Below are 15,594 nucleotides of genomic sequence, written 5' to 3' on the forward strand. Positions count from 1 at the left end.
GTCGATTATTATTTATTGATTGATTAAGTTTCAATAATTCCATCCCAGCATCATAATTTACTAAAATTTAAATTCTTAGGGAAAAAAATATAATTTAAAAGACATTTTTATTTTTCAAGAATTTCTAAGATACGATCGCACAGCACAACTCCCAAACTTTTAACTTTCTTTAAAATCTAGAGAATTTCAAAATCGAATTCTCCTTTTCTCAAATTTGCAATTTCACATAGTTCAAAATCTCGACAAGAACCGGAAATATACCCCCACTTCCGACAGTCTGGCAGACGATCGAGTGACCGCCAACCTCGTGCCATTTTCGCCCAAGATCGCGTCGCCTTAGGATCGAGTTCTATCCTCGTCGAGGCTTCTGCATGTCGGCATCGAGCCGAAACACGCGCTCCTTCGGCGTTGCTCGAGGATCACGGGTTAGAATTTCAGTAATCCTACGCCCTTACGCGTGTATACCCACGTTACAAGACATCCTATCGACCTCCCTCATCCCCCAATTCTCGTTTCCTGCGCGAGAAAGAATATTTCATCCTTTCGTTTCTTTTCACTTTTCACGTCAAACTTTTTTTCTTTTTCTTTTTTATTTTATTTTCCATTTTTTATGTCGTCGTTCTCTGATTCGATACGTGGATATTTCGCTCGATTGATTGATAAAATCCAGAGGGGCGATTGATTTTCGATTTTTTTGGCCAACCGCCACGAAATAAAGGTTTCAGCTCGGTGTTAGTTCATAGCTAAACTCACCTCTGGTAACATCGCATGTTCAAGAGTTGTTTGCGATACTCTGCTCGCAGTATCGTGCGAATCACTTTCGCGAAAATTAAATATGGATTTTGTTTTCATTTCGCTTCTTCTTTTTCAACAAAGGAGGTGTGTTTTGAGGATTTTGGAAACACGTTTTCGCTTCTTCAAAAGCTTTTTGTCGTGCGTATTTATGATAGTAGATTGTATATAAGTGGTGAGGTTTGGAAAGGATTTGACTTGGTATTTTTTAATTTCTTGTTTTCGATCTAAAATAATTATTTGATTGCTATTTAACCGGAAAGTAATTAAGATTCCAAATTTTCAAACATTTAGGAAAAGATACAATAGTTCTGTTGAATCTTTGTCGATAGTAAAGTAACTATTTTAACACGATCATGAAAATATAATATTTCATATAGACAGAGAGCAATCCATCTTGCTCCAGTTTAAATTACTCATAAAAATTCTACCATCAAACTTCGAAAAACCAATAGAAAAATGCTATCTACCTATTTATCGTCATACTTTTTATCTGAAACCGGACTAAAACCAAATATTTCCCTTTCAGGAGAGCGAGATATACCAGAAATGCGTTCGACCGCCCCCGAACCGGACTGTATTCGACAGCGAGAGCCCGCCGCCTTACCGAAGCCAGTCCGCGTTGCTGGACGCGCCTGAACGGCTGGTCCGGTGTCACAGCGCGGGCAGCTCCCTGTTGAAGGTATTCCGAAAGTCCTCCAATCCTAGCAGTTCGACGCCAGCAGTGGTGGTTCCGCCCAGAAGACCCACCTTGTCCAGTTATTCCGAGTCCAGTAGCAACCTGAGCAACCTGTCCAGCCTAACAGTGGTCCCGTGCGAGACTGACGAGGGTCAGCAGCAGCAACAACAGCATCATCATCATTATCATCATCATCATCACCATCATCACCATCATCATCATCATCAACAACATCAGCAAGAACATCAGCAACAAACGTCGTCTCATCATCAGCCACCGAACGTCTGATCCGAGGCACGGCCGAGAAGGAGAGCACTCGAAGCCGCAACGACCTCGAGGAGCAACGAGTTCCTCGAGGTCGACGGACGGCGGAGGATCTCGTGGAAGCGGCGGCATCGTGTCCCAGTCAAACAACGAGAAAAGACAGAGGAACGGGTCGACGACACCCGGCACAAGGACGACAGTGTTGTATTCAAGACTGGGGCAGAGGTCGTCGTGCTTGTTCTACCCTCCTCGAGAATCCTCGACCCGTCGAGGATCCCTCAAGACTGACTCGCAGGAGAAACGTTGGTACGGGTTCGGCCAGCTGACGATGATACCGCCTCGTTATCGCGTGGACGACGGGCTTTTGAATCGCAGCCGAGCGCGCGGAGAATCTCGCCGACAAACACCGGCCGAGAGGAGAAGAGAGGGTCGAATTCGAAGGGATGATTCTCCTTCTCCTCCTTCTCCGCCGTATATATCACACTCCTTGTAACGCTGGTGTAGCTGTTGGATCCTCCATTTGGAGGCCCGCTGGATGGCCCTCCAGCTGGTTCTTTTTTCGGGAGTGGAGCGCCCTCTAACCCGCGAGCTGAGCGAGAAAACGGGACACACGAGAAGAAGAACGAGACGAGGAAGACACAAGGCTGCGTTCGTGGGTCGGTAACCTTCGGTGCTTCAGGTGCTCGATACCTAATGTAATGTGGCAATCCCTACATGGCCAGTCTCTAGCTTAGATCTCAGACGATTCCAAAGTAACGTAGACGAGAAAGGGTTAGTTCTATTAAATGTAGCTGAAAGGAGACGAAGAATCCTTACGAGAACGAGGGACGGTAAGAAGGTAATAAGGGAGTGAATAATAAAAAGAGAATATAGGAGAATGAAGGAGATTGATAAGAGAGGCCTATTTAAGCGAGATGAATAAAAAAACGAATTATCGAAGGCACCACCACTCACGAACTGGAGTTCGTATTGGAAAGACTGACGTGTGTCCTCCGAGGAATAAAGCACCTAGCGTCGATGTCGAGAAGAAAGGGTGATATTACGAGAGAAGAGTGATGCAGGAACGGCCAACGAATGTAGCTGATGAATACGCATTTGTAGTGATTAGAAAAGCCGCCAGAGTGCGCCATTGCTGCCGACCCACACGCAACACCACACCGATCAACGTGACGTAATTTCTGATCATCGAGTATATATGTATATGTATATGTACATGTATATGTATATCGTTTTTTGGAAGTTTGTTTCGCTGCGAAAAAGACTTAGTAAATTATTTATTGGCGATAATTCGCGAGAGAATGAGAGAGAGAGAGAGTGATTCGCGCGATGGAAGCGGAAACGTGGAGGAAGCGGATGAATCCGCCACACGATATAGAATAAAATGAATGTATTGAATGATGCGTCGTTATTGCGTGTGTGCGTGTAATATCGAGTATGAATGCAAGAATAAAGAGAGAGATCCACGTGAAACGGATCTCAGGGGAAGAGAGAGAATTGGAAAAGAATATATGGAAGTTGGTCTTTACGAAAAAAAGGAGGATAGAAATATCATTGAGGGCAAGGGTGGAAAGAGAGGGATTCTCTGAACGATAAATGGCGCGATTCCGTAGTGTATAAGTGATAATGAAACGAGATGGAAACGAATGATGGAGTGAGAGAGAGAGAAAGAGAGAGAGAGAAAGAGAGAAAGAGAGCGATGGAGGAAAAGTAGTGCCAAGAGCGTAAAGAAAAAAAGAGGAAGAAGAAAAAGAAGAGGAAAACAAGAAGACGATGATGATAATGGTGAAAAAAAAACTCTGTAAATATTAGGTTAGGTAGTTCAATATCAATATAATTATTACGACTAAAAATGATATGCTCTATATACTTGATTAAAAAGTAATTAAACATTACACCACGCATAAACACGAGTTGGACGGGCCGTACGAAATCGCCCTGGGACACGCGTTACGCTTTTCGACGAGGCCTCCGTGAGAATTATAGATGAGAAAGAAGGGGGAAAAAAAAAGGAACAAGAAAAGAATCGTTTCGAGCATTGCGATCGATCCGTTTCGATTTTTTTCTAATCAACGACGAACAGGGAATGAGAGAAAGATACAGAAAGAGAGAGAGAGAGAAAGAAAAGACTGTTCGTCTCTTCGCGTTCATCGATCCCATCGTTTCCTCGACCCCTCCTCTTTTTTTTCCCCTGTCGAGGAGGAAGAGAAACACTGATCGAAGCTTTCGGACTGTTTTTGCATTGAGCAAGAGAGCGGCACGGTTCCTCTCTCGACGCGAAAACAGATCAGGTATTCACGTTTTAGTGATTGGTAACGAATCGAAGTCACAGGGGAGTGGTACGATCGAGTCGCATGAACAGAAGGAAAACTGATAAAAGTGAAGATCGATCGGTGTTCGTTCGCGATGCTCGGATCTCTGCTGCCGCGTCTCGCCGTGTTTCGAATGGCTCGCACGATGTCTGATATAAACGCTACTTTATTATTATTCAGATAGATAAGGCTTCAGTTTTCTGACGAAAAAAAAAAAGAAAAAAAAATAAAAATAAAAATAGGACGAGATCTGCCTTGACGACGAACCGAGTGTCGACGACCGGCTTCGTTTCCCCATTTTTGCTCGGATACAACCGTCGAAACGATCGAGGTTTCAGCTCAGATCGCCTTGGAGGATTCTTTTGGGAATGAACGTTAGGGTTTATGGATAACTTGTTTAGATTTAAATATGCCTAATGATGTGTTAGGTGTATCGTTAGACGTATTACTATTAATTAGGCGTGCCATCGGGTACGTCATCTACAGTGTTCCTGAGAACTTTTTTCTCGAAGAAAAAAAAAAAAAGAAAGGATGGAAAGTTTGGTAAAGAAAAAAAGTAAAATAATAAAAGAAAATTATTTTCTAAGCACGGTACCTGTATGTACCAAGTAGATTTCCAACTCAGCATCGTATGCTTCGGATTTTTTACTCGATAGCCATGACATTGTTAATTTAAGATAGACTTTCGTATATAGATTGTTATTAGGGATGTGACGGTAAAAATATCGAAATCGTTGGAAACTCGAAAAATTTTCGAGTCCTCGATCTTTGAATTTTTTGTTATTTTTGTGATTCGAAATTCTCGAAATCTAAATGAATTTATATTCAGAATTTATATTCTTTTAATTAGACTGTTTTAATTAAAAATGATGATTCGTTTTGATTAGAAAAACGACTAATATTATTAATTTATTAATTTTCATTCTTAATAAAATTAGACATTTTTTAGAAAGGAAAGGAAGGAAAAATATAAATTAAGTTCTAGATTTCGAGAATTTCGAATCTCTAAAAAATTTCAAAATACAAAATTTCACAACAATTTCCAAAAATCAGATTTCGATCCATCTCTAATTATCATATACGAAAGTGAAAAGATTTGACAAAGAGGAGAGAGTTTGAGAGATTAATGCTTTCCTGCAATCGAAAGAGACTCAGCGTACTTTTTTACAACTTTGATATTTTTCTCGAAAGCGACAAAATGAAATACGTAAAAGAAAAAAAAAAAAGAAATAGTATTTTTATTGAAATTATCTTTCAACGTAGACATTTACGCGCTACGCTAATTTCTCTTTATAAAATACGATCACCAGAAAGGCCTTCGACACCTCGATAAAGTACAATCTTCTTACCAAATACAAAAGTATTGGATTCCCATGGCGATCTGACAGAAACATTTTTTCTCCCCAAAATCTACAAAATTATTTAACTCGTTTCAATCCGTATTACAATTATAATTAATCGATCCATTAAAAAATATATATATATGAATTTGCAAAAAAAAGAAAGAAATTGATAAACACTATATTCGAACACGATAGGCGTGTAAACGAGCAAAATGGCGGTATCGACTTCGGTTCTCGATCTCGGGACAGAGCGAAACTACTGAAGTATCTCATGAGAAGTCACCAATTATTGTAATACTTAAAAAAAGAAAAAAAAAAAGAACCGTATCGACGAAGGGGTCAAATTGCAAACGAATCACCGACACTTTTCTTTTTCTCGATTCTCGTGTCGCCTAAAAAATTTACCATTTTTGTTCCACGAACAAAACGAAAATTCCTGCAAATAAGTCTCGACGGAATCCTCCATTTTATTCCGTGAAATAATTTTCTCGAATAGCTCCGTTCGAGATTAAAACGAACTTTGAAGTAGATCCTTAGAGAGCGAGACGAGAATCGAAAAGGAAATAGAAATGTAAAAAGCGACCATTAAAGAGGCACCGTTTTGGCGTTGAATGTGTACACTACTGGCCATAAATGTCAAATTTAGTTTTTTTTTTTTTTTTTGGAAAAACGAAACTTCAACTAAATATCATTTTATTTTCTTCATAAATGCTAAATTTATGTCTTGAAAAAATATTAGGAAATTTCACAAGACAAAATTTAGTAGATGATATTAGTAGTATTAAAAAGAATTTCAAATATTTATTTTGTTACCTGATAATGATACCTTGCAAGGTATGTCGTCCTTTGCAACGATAAAATAATAATAATAATTTAAATTAATTGTCTTAAAAAAATTTATGGCCAGTATTGTGCGTATTATAAAAGAAAAAAAGAAGAATAAAAAGATAAAGGAAAAAAAAAACCAATGCCGATGAAAAAAGCGTATAAAGTCGATTTTATGCGTGTACACGTATAAATTCTCGCGCGTATACGTGTACGCACATACGAGAGCAATGAAGTTGGAGAAAATTATGTCCGGGCAGTTCTACACACGACACTCGTGGTCCCATGGACCGCGAAAAGAGACGCAAGCTCTTTTCCATCGTTAAAAGGGGGAAAAAAAAAAAAGGAAAAATGTGTTCACGCGCATGCAATATTAGGTGATGAAGATTAATCGTATATCTCTATGTAAAGAAAAAAAAGAAAGAAAGAAAGAAGCATTATTAAAAAGAAAAAGAAAACATAAAAACAAGTGGTAAAAGATGGCGAAGTCAAAGAGAAAAGGAAGAAAAGTACATACGGGAATTAAAAAAAGAAACGAGAGAGAAAGAGAGGGAAGTATTGAGAGAGAGAGAGACAGAGAGAAAGGGGGAGAGAGTGAGATGCAAAGGACGAACAATAGCGGACTAACGAGAGAGAGAGAGCAATCGGCGAGAAGACGTGATGGAGTGATCGTATGTATGTGTGTGTATCTGCGTGTATGTCTGATTGCGCTTATGCATGTGTGAGTGAGAGGAAAAGAGATAAATCGTATAAGAGAGAGAAAGAGAGAGAGAGAAAGATACGAAAGATGCGACTAAATCCAAAAAATAATAATAATAATATTAATAATAATAATAATAATAATAGTAATAATAATAATGGGTCTTGTGCAAGCCTCGATTTAAATTAAAAAAAAAAAAGAGAAAAAAAAAAGAAAAAAAATGATAAAAGAGAAAGAAGAATACTGTTATCGACTTAGATCGAATTTTTTAAGGGCCATCGCCGGAGCGAAATTTCTAGGGAAAAGATAAAAAGAGAGAAAGAATGAAAAGCGAGAAAGTGAAAAATGATATATAAAAAAGCGTTTACTTACGCGAATTTGTGATTTTATGTTCCGCGCGTGGCGAGGCGATTATTAATTGAATTTCTTAGCGAGCACGATTTTAAATAATTAAATTCGTGGTGTGTATCGCGGTTTTAAAACGATTTGTTAGAGCGGACGCTCGAGCTTTCATTAGGCGATCCAGCTGGAGCAACGAGATCGATGATCTATTGTGGCCTTTCGTTGAAAATCACCGGCAATCGGGGCTGTGTGGGACGACAAAGGGCTGGCTTGGCCTTGTCGTTACTGGAAAATGAAAAGAAGAACGATAGAAAAAGGAAAGAAAGGACACGTTCCATTTTTTAAAGATTGCAATTTTGAGGCGTACTTCAGAGTTTACCAATCGAACGAACTGGCTTAGCTCGTATTATCGATAAAATTATGACTACTGACTGATAACAGTCTCAAAAGTTATTCGATTTAGTCATTACTTTCTTTCGATAATAATCGGATTAGGATCAATTAGATATATTTTAGGGAAGAAGGATATATCAACTTAGTCTATAGAGAAAATTTTCCTTCTCCGTAGCAAATATAGTGGAATTTCATTTACTTCAATTTTAATAATATAGAGGAACGAAATTTTATTTATCTTTAATTAATTGAAAAATTAAAAAAGAAAAAAAGACGACAATTTTGAAAAAATTGGAAAAATTTGAAGGAAGAAATTGTCACAATTTAAAATTCTTTTCAAAATCTTAAATCCTACTAAGGACTACTATAAAAGAACAAATTTTTTCATTGCTAAATTGGAATAATTACAACTTCAAACAAGTTTGTTCCTCGACGATAGAATCGCACAAATGTAATTCCACTATAATAAAAGATCGAAACAAAGGATTAAAGCATGTTCGTTTCTCATCATTTTTAAGTACGTCTTGTCGGAAGCGTCCAGTTGCTCGGATTGATCATTAATCCAAATCGATCCTCGCATATCGCTTAGTAAAACATTCGAGCGTTTCGATTCATTGGCCCAGTGATCAAACTTCTTCGTCAATCTGGCCCGCTTCCGGTCCATCTAGTCATGCTGAGCCCTGTCGGATGATAAAATCGATCGGTCGTTTCATCGATAATTTTTCTCGCGGATCTCGAATTACATTAGGATCCATTTTACTTAGGCGCGATTGTGATTTCACGAGGTGTTCCAAAATTCGCGGAGCTTTCCGCGTCCGCCATTTTCTAACGCGAAGGTTACGAAATTCGACGTTATATTTATCGGGTTTCCCTCGAATTTGTAATTATTGTCGTATTGTCGATAAGATTGGTGTGTCTAGTCCACCATGGCGAGAAAAGAAAAAAAAAAATAATAAAAATATGGCGAATCAAGATGGCGTTTCGATGCTCCATCATCATCGATTCAAACCCCGGATGTTATCATTTCGTTGTTTCTTCGATCAAGTTGGAGCAACGAAAAAGCCATTTATTCCGATTCCCTTCATCGCCGTGGTACGTAAATTATATTCTTTTTTTTCATTTGTTTACGTTGTTAGATAATCGAAAAAGAAGAAAAAAAAGGAGATAATCGATAGATCGAGATAGAAAGAGTTGTGAAAACGAATCAATAATGCACACAGACCCGCAGACTGATATGGATGCAAATCTGAGAATCAAAATTTAAACGACCGTCTTGTGGTTTCTCGGGGACGCAGTGTCTTATTGGAACGGTATTGATCTTCTGGTATTGATTGGGAAAGGAAGATGAAGATCTTGGATAGGTGAAAGTAGTACCAAAAGTGGAAAGAGGATGCGTGCGTGTGTGCGTGCGTGAAAGGAGAGAATGGACAAAACACGTGCGACTGAAAGGTTAAGAAAATTATTAAAGATGGAAAAAAGACGTGTGAAAAAACGGGAAAAAGAACCACTAGCCAACATATGTCATTCGAATCGAAATAATCATCGTTCGTTGTCGTGATGTACGAGCAGGGGAGAGAGGAAAATGAAAAGAAAAGTATTCGAGCAGGGGTCAGGGAAATCTCTTTTCAAGGTAAATCGATCGATGTCGTAGGAACAGTGTCTCATTTAAAGTAGTAGATCGCTTTCTACCAAAATGGATAAAATAAAATAAAAATAAAGTAACGTAAAATAATGGAACGGTTTATGTGTAATTCGAAAGTCGCGCCAGCTGCGTGATGGGGAGCGCTTGAAGTGGCGCGAGATTCGAAAAGACGCGCGAATAAGGATCTCTTTAAAATACTCCTGGTTTTCCTGCTCGATTCTCTCTCCCGAAATATCTTTTTTCTTATTGTTTTTTCTTTTCGTTATCTTGATCGTACGTCGAATCTCGCGTTCCCTTCCAATATGTGTCTCCACTCGCGAGCAAAATAAACGATTTTTTATACAGTAGAATTGTACCAATTGTACCACATAGGAAAGAAAAAAATAATGATGTTCGTTGTTCACTGCTCTGGCTTGCTAGTAACAGCAAAACATAATAATCGGGCCTCTCGGAGGCTGTTCGGACCAGGAGAGGCGCGAAAAAAAAAAACTAAAAAAAGACTGTTGACCAATAACGAGCGTAAATCATTCAAGAGGAACTTGCTCCGGACAGTCCCCTTCGTGCCCCCCTGTATGAATCGGCAACATTTCAACATTGCAAGATTATTGGTGTACTTATCACGCAGTTTTCTACAAAATAAAGAAAACGATTTTGAAAAAAATATACTATTGTTTCATTATTTTCCTCATACAAAATCCTCTCTAGAATTTTATATCTTTTTATGTTATAATTACAATTTCTATAAATTTCTATAAAACATATTAATATTTATATTTTTAAAAAGCGATTGATTAATCCTAAAAATAGTTATTAAATTTTTTCTCGTGAACATTTTAATTAAGTATTAAACTGTTTTATTGACTATTTCTTTTAAAAAATCCCTCGATGCGTTGATAGATAGCGCCACATGTACGATTAATCGAGTCGGTATTTAATGGTTCTCTTCCGTTCTAAAATTTCCATCCAAGGGAATCATCAGCATTCATGTACCACCAAATAAATTAATCTATTTATACGCGATCAAATATAAATGAACCAAGTGTTGCACGGAACTAAAATTACGTTCATTCAGCTTCTTCTAATATCGAACAAACCTCCAATAAATATATTACATTGTCGAAAGGGAAACTATTAATACATTCGACGATCGCTAGAAACTAAAAGAATCGATAAAAGCGGTTTTCGGAGGATGCACCGAATTTGGCCCCATAAACCAATCTTTGAGGTCAAAAATACTCGCGTGAAACATTATACGGGGAGGACGTAATACCAATCGTCAAACCACTAAATTTCCCGGTCTGAAAGAGGATCATTGGAGTGGATGAAATGATGCGGGAAAACGAGGGTGGGGAGTGCAATGTCCTAAGCGGAGTAGTTCTTAGAGCTTAATGAATGCGAGACGTGATGGGCAGCAGCTTAACGAAAGTGATGCGATGGGAGGAAGTGGGAACCACCGGAGGCGGGTGGTGTTGTTTAAATTTGGAGCGCCGTTCGTTCGGAAATAGACGTCTTTCCCTGCCTTACCTTGTGGTACGCGATCCCCTTCGCTCTCCACCCGGATTCACGCGTTCTTCGATTCTCTTCTGCCAGCGCATCAACTGACCTCTTTAAGTTGGGGGCGCGCGCGCCGGAAATGCCGCGTCATAGAAACGGAAGCGCTCTTTACCCGGTTAACCCTTTTCGCGTTACGAATACAACGAGTTCGAAATAAACTCGAGAGGAGGAAAATAAAAGGTAGTAAAAATAACAGGTGGAGCGTGAATCATTGCAAAGAGGATAAAGTGAATGATAATTTTAGCAGAGATGTTTTTAGATGAAATAATATTTGTTTTTACGTAGATTATTATAGACATCTTTCTGTTAGTATTTTGTGGCTTATATTTATTAATATTATATTAATATAAAATTGCACTTTCTTATATCTATTAATTTTTTATCCTAGATCAGAGATGAATTTTCTAAATGTAGTTTTATAATAACCGATGAAAAGGATTGTAATTATTCATCTATTTTATAGAAAAATTTTTTCCTATAAGTTTAACATGTAACGAATCTTTAAGTTAAATATAATCAGTGAATTCGCTTGTTTAATATTTTTGTAAAACTTATACTGTTCGCGTAACGTACAGAAATATCTTTGTTAAGATAATAAATTTAAAATTTTATTTTCAGTGGAATGTGCAAGGAAATCAAAGCAATATTTTATACTTTCGTAAAATATCACGATTGGCACACTACAATTGTATTGTCTGTTAGAAAATGTCTCAGTTTGTCTTACTTACAGTTGTCTTAGGAAATATATCTTTTTCAATTTTGCTATTATTGGATATGAAGAAGAAGCAATAACTGTATCAAATTGAACTTATAATTTTCATAAAATTATAACAAATTTCAGAATTCTAAATAAAATCAATTACAATATTTTGCTATTTTAAAAACAATTATATATTTACAAAAAATTTTAATAAAGGAATAAACGATCTTTTCTATAATACCTATCAAAGTATTTAATTCAAATATAATATAAACTATGAAAATAACTATCGTTTAAATAAAAATCTGATCTGAAATTTATATCGACAAAAATGATTCGAATCGATTTGATGAACAGCTAACATTAACCAACATTAAATAGACAATTTCGCACAAGGTTGTACGATTGAAAGCGTAAGCTCGTTAGCGTATCTGATTTATTTGCAGACTGATCTTCTCGAGGCCTCTTCAGGCACGAAGTACGATTTAACTCACGAAAGGGATCAAACACGTTGAAACAGAACCAATCCAGAAGATTTTCCTTGCTTGTCGCTCAAGATCGAGCAAGACTTACGATGCTTCTCCACCCCAATATTCCAATTCCTGATCTTCCTTTTCCATATAAATTTAGATAGTCGTTGACACCTGTTCCCCTGATAAATAATAAAATTATCCAGTCGTATGTGCCATGTTCAGCTCGGATTACAGTCGAATGAATATGAGTTATAAGTTATATTTTTACTATATCAAGTATCAAGTAACTTATAAAATTTACATAAGTATTTTTATTTTATCAACAAATTCATTGAAACAATGAAGAAGAAGAATGAACGAATGAAATAAAGAAATATGAAATATATCACGATCTGCAGAGTGATGCGAATTTTTTGATTAAATTCTTTAATTGCAACCATGTTGCTTAAATGAAGATGCAATTTAGACGCGTCACCGATTTCTGGACAGGAGGATCGATCGATCGGAAGTCGTAAACAGGGAACGAAGCGCGACCAGTTTGTTTTCTCGTCCGGCATTCAGTTTGGATTTATGCATTCGTATAATTGGCCAGATGGCTTCGAGTTTTATTTCGGTGACACTAAAATATTATGGTATCCGCTTCCCCGTGTCATTCCACGGCTATTTTTGACCAGCAGAAGCTTCTAGGGGCGTTCGACTCTTTCTACGTTTCTATCCACCGTGAACTTTCTTCTTTCCATAGTTGATCTATGATCTTCGTTCGATCTTCGCGAAAGATGAAAAGATTCCTCTGAACGAGTAATTGGTATACCGAATAAATTTTATCACAAGATAAAATAACAAGTATGCTTAGGATAATTTCTACGAATTAGGTGGTCCATTAGTTGTATCTTTTTTAATAATATAATATTAGAAATATAAATTTAATATTTAGAAAGGTGATTAATTTTTTGCGCGTATATTTTTTTAGCTGTAGGACAGATAATTGTTGTAAATATAGGATAATGAAATTAGTTGATATTTTACGTATATTTTTATGTAACGTAACGAAAAATATTACATGTCGTGTACGTCATTTTATGTCAAATTTCATATTGTTCACATCACATTTCATAATCATGTGACAGTGAATAGGATACATTTCATATCCTTTCAGTCATTGCAATATATAATCATATCACATTTCATAGATTCCTTGCAACTTTGTCCTCGCACGTGCCTCATAATTCGTTTAAATATTTTACCTTTTTACGCAGGACGACTTTATAAATAGGCATACCACATTTGTAGCAACATCATACCATACACTATGACACATGATACATTTCTCCTTAGATTTATTATTTCTTATTACTCTGTTCACTTCCTACATCGAGTTCTATACGTATATTCTAATTTAATCTTTCCATTCACGTTTCACAAGTTTCGCAAAAAAAGCAAACCATTTTTTGAAATCCATACTTCAATCTTATTTCCTAATTTTCTTTTTCTGTTCTATTCATTCTTTTTTCTTCATTTATTATCGATCACGTATATATAATTTTAGGAACATTATAGTTCACAAATCAGAGAAATAATTTGTTCTATGACGAACAAATTAAAAATGACAAATAATAATAATTAGTAAGTCTATTACATATATTACTACAAAGAAAAATCTATTTATCAAATATCATTTTGAATATTAAATAAAAAAAATATATATAAATTTCGATTAAAAATATACTGTACACAATCGTTTAATAAATCGATCTGTCAAATATAAATTGTATTTGAAACAGAAAAAAGTTAACCTCCTTAAAAAACATTACTCCATTATCGAACTTCCCTGCCTCTCGCGGTCCTCCTCGTTTGAAACGAGCCGCCATCGCTAATTGAAATGCACGGATCTCTTCTACCCACGACGGAAGTGATGGTTCCTACCTATTAATAATCAGGGAGTATATTTCAATTAATCCGAATAAATCGGCGACACGGCGTCAGTGTGCGTGCGCGTGCGTCGAAAGGAGGAAGGAAACGAGAGAAAAAAAAAGACGATCGTCGTGGCGCTTGCGCGAGGGGCGTCGCGACGACCGCCGACGCCTTTCTTGAATGAAACCGTCGCAGTCAGTTCGCATCAAGGCGTCCACCCTCGCTTCCACTTTTCACGGATTTTTTAATCGTCCTCCGAGGAAGTGACATTTCACGGTGATAAATCATTTCGATCACGTCCACATCACGTCTTCTCTAAATCTTCAGGTAAGATTTTTCATCGAGTATCGCGGAGATTTCAAGTTTCCCCCGCTCACAAGTTTCAACTGCGTTTCAAATTATTCGCGACCCTCGCGCCGATCCTCGCGTCGATCCTCGCGTCATCCTCGTGATTGCGAAGAAAATGTTAATTACGAAAAAAAATAATTGGTAAACTTTTAAAAATTATCGAAAGTATGAATGATGGTGAGTTAAGTTTTCGAAAATTGAAATTAACGTTTGGCGCAAGGGATTGGAGATGGATCTTTATACGAATTTGATTTTCTTCTCCCGTGTTTTAGGATAATTTAATTGATCGGGAAAGGGATTAAAAAATTTTGTTTTCTGATTCAATTTTTACGAGCTTCATTTTTTAATTGATTACGTTATGGGATGAATACATATTTTATCGATATTCTGTAAAATTGAGGCTCAATTTGTTACGAGGTATAATATTGCATGGCTTGGCTATTTTATTATTGCATGAAATATCGGTAACTTGTAAAATATTGTGTGTATAACTTTTGATGTATTTGAAAGTTTTTACAAAATGATGTTAAATGATGATGATGAAGTGAGGATAATTAAATACAATTTCTTATATATCGTTTACCGAAATTTTTGTCTAAATTTAAAATATCAAATACGTAGAAGATCGGAAAGAATGTCAATATGGATGACTTTACATGCGCGGTAGATCGAATGGTTGCCGTCGCGAGGCAGGTTCCATTGCAACGTAATTGAGATCCAAGTAACTCGATTCAATCATTAATCAATTTCTGTTACTAATTACCAAAAATACACAAATTTATTAGCTGCCGATTTATTTTTTCTAAAATTTGTATCCAATTCTACAGACTTTATTCCAAAATATGTTTCCTCTATCGCTATAAAATTTATAAAAAAATTTCTTCTTCATCGCCAATATGCAATTTTTATACGATCTTATAAATTTTCCTTTCTTTCGAAAGAGAAATTTTTAACAAAAATATATTCTGAGTTAAAAACATCAGATAAAGTGAGAATTAATAAAATTAATTTTTCATTTTCATCAGAAAACTTCTTCCACGAACATCTATCTCTTACAAAACTTTATCAAACTTTGTCTTCGCAACAATTTTTCTCTTCAACGCGGCTCGTCACCTTGAATTCCTTGTTCTCCATAGCGAAAATTGCTGTAAGCCGTAATAATTCAGCCGTGATCACAACGATATCCACGGATATTCGTGACATATGAACGTCGTAAACATGCAAGCCCGTTACTTCCGAAGATATAAATTGCATGTACTAATGACTTCTTCATTCCTGTCGTTACGTTCCCTCCCTTGGCCCCGTGATTTTATCGCCCG

The 15,594-nt window shown here is 36.7% G+C and overlaps 1 protein-coding gene and 1 long non-coding RNA gene across 2 annotated transcripts in view; both read left to right on the forward strand.

Moving 5' to 3' along the window:
* LOC114577608 (serine-rich adhesin for platelets-like) overlaps positions 1-9,950 on the forward strand; it is a 169,760-nt gene extending 159,810 nt beyond the window's left edge. The window contains exon 5 of the mRNA XM_062080724.1: positions 1,322-9,950. Coding sequence (XP_061936708.1) covers positions 1,322-1,759 — 438 coding nt within the window. The 3' untranslated portion in view covers positions 1,760-9,950. The remainder of the gene's footprint in view (positions 1-1,321) is intronic.
* A 4,142-nt stretch (positions 9,951-14,092) lies between these two features.
* Positions 14,093-15,594, forward strand: part of LOC133666825 (uncharacterized) — a 51,694-nt gene continuing 50,192 nt past the window's right edge. Inside the window, exon 1 of the long non-coding RNA XR_009831526.1 lies at positions 14,093-14,254. This is a non-coding gene — a long non-coding RNA (uncharacterized LOC133666825). The remainder of the gene's footprint in view (positions 14,255-15,594) is intronic.

This window comes from Apis cerana, linkage group LG10 (assembly GCF_029169275.1).
Source record: "Apis cerana isolate GH-2021 linkage group LG10, AcerK_1.0, whole genome shotgun sequence".
Lineage (NCBI taxonomy): Eukaryota > Metazoa > Arthropoda > Insecta > Hymenoptera > Apidae > Apis > Apis cerana.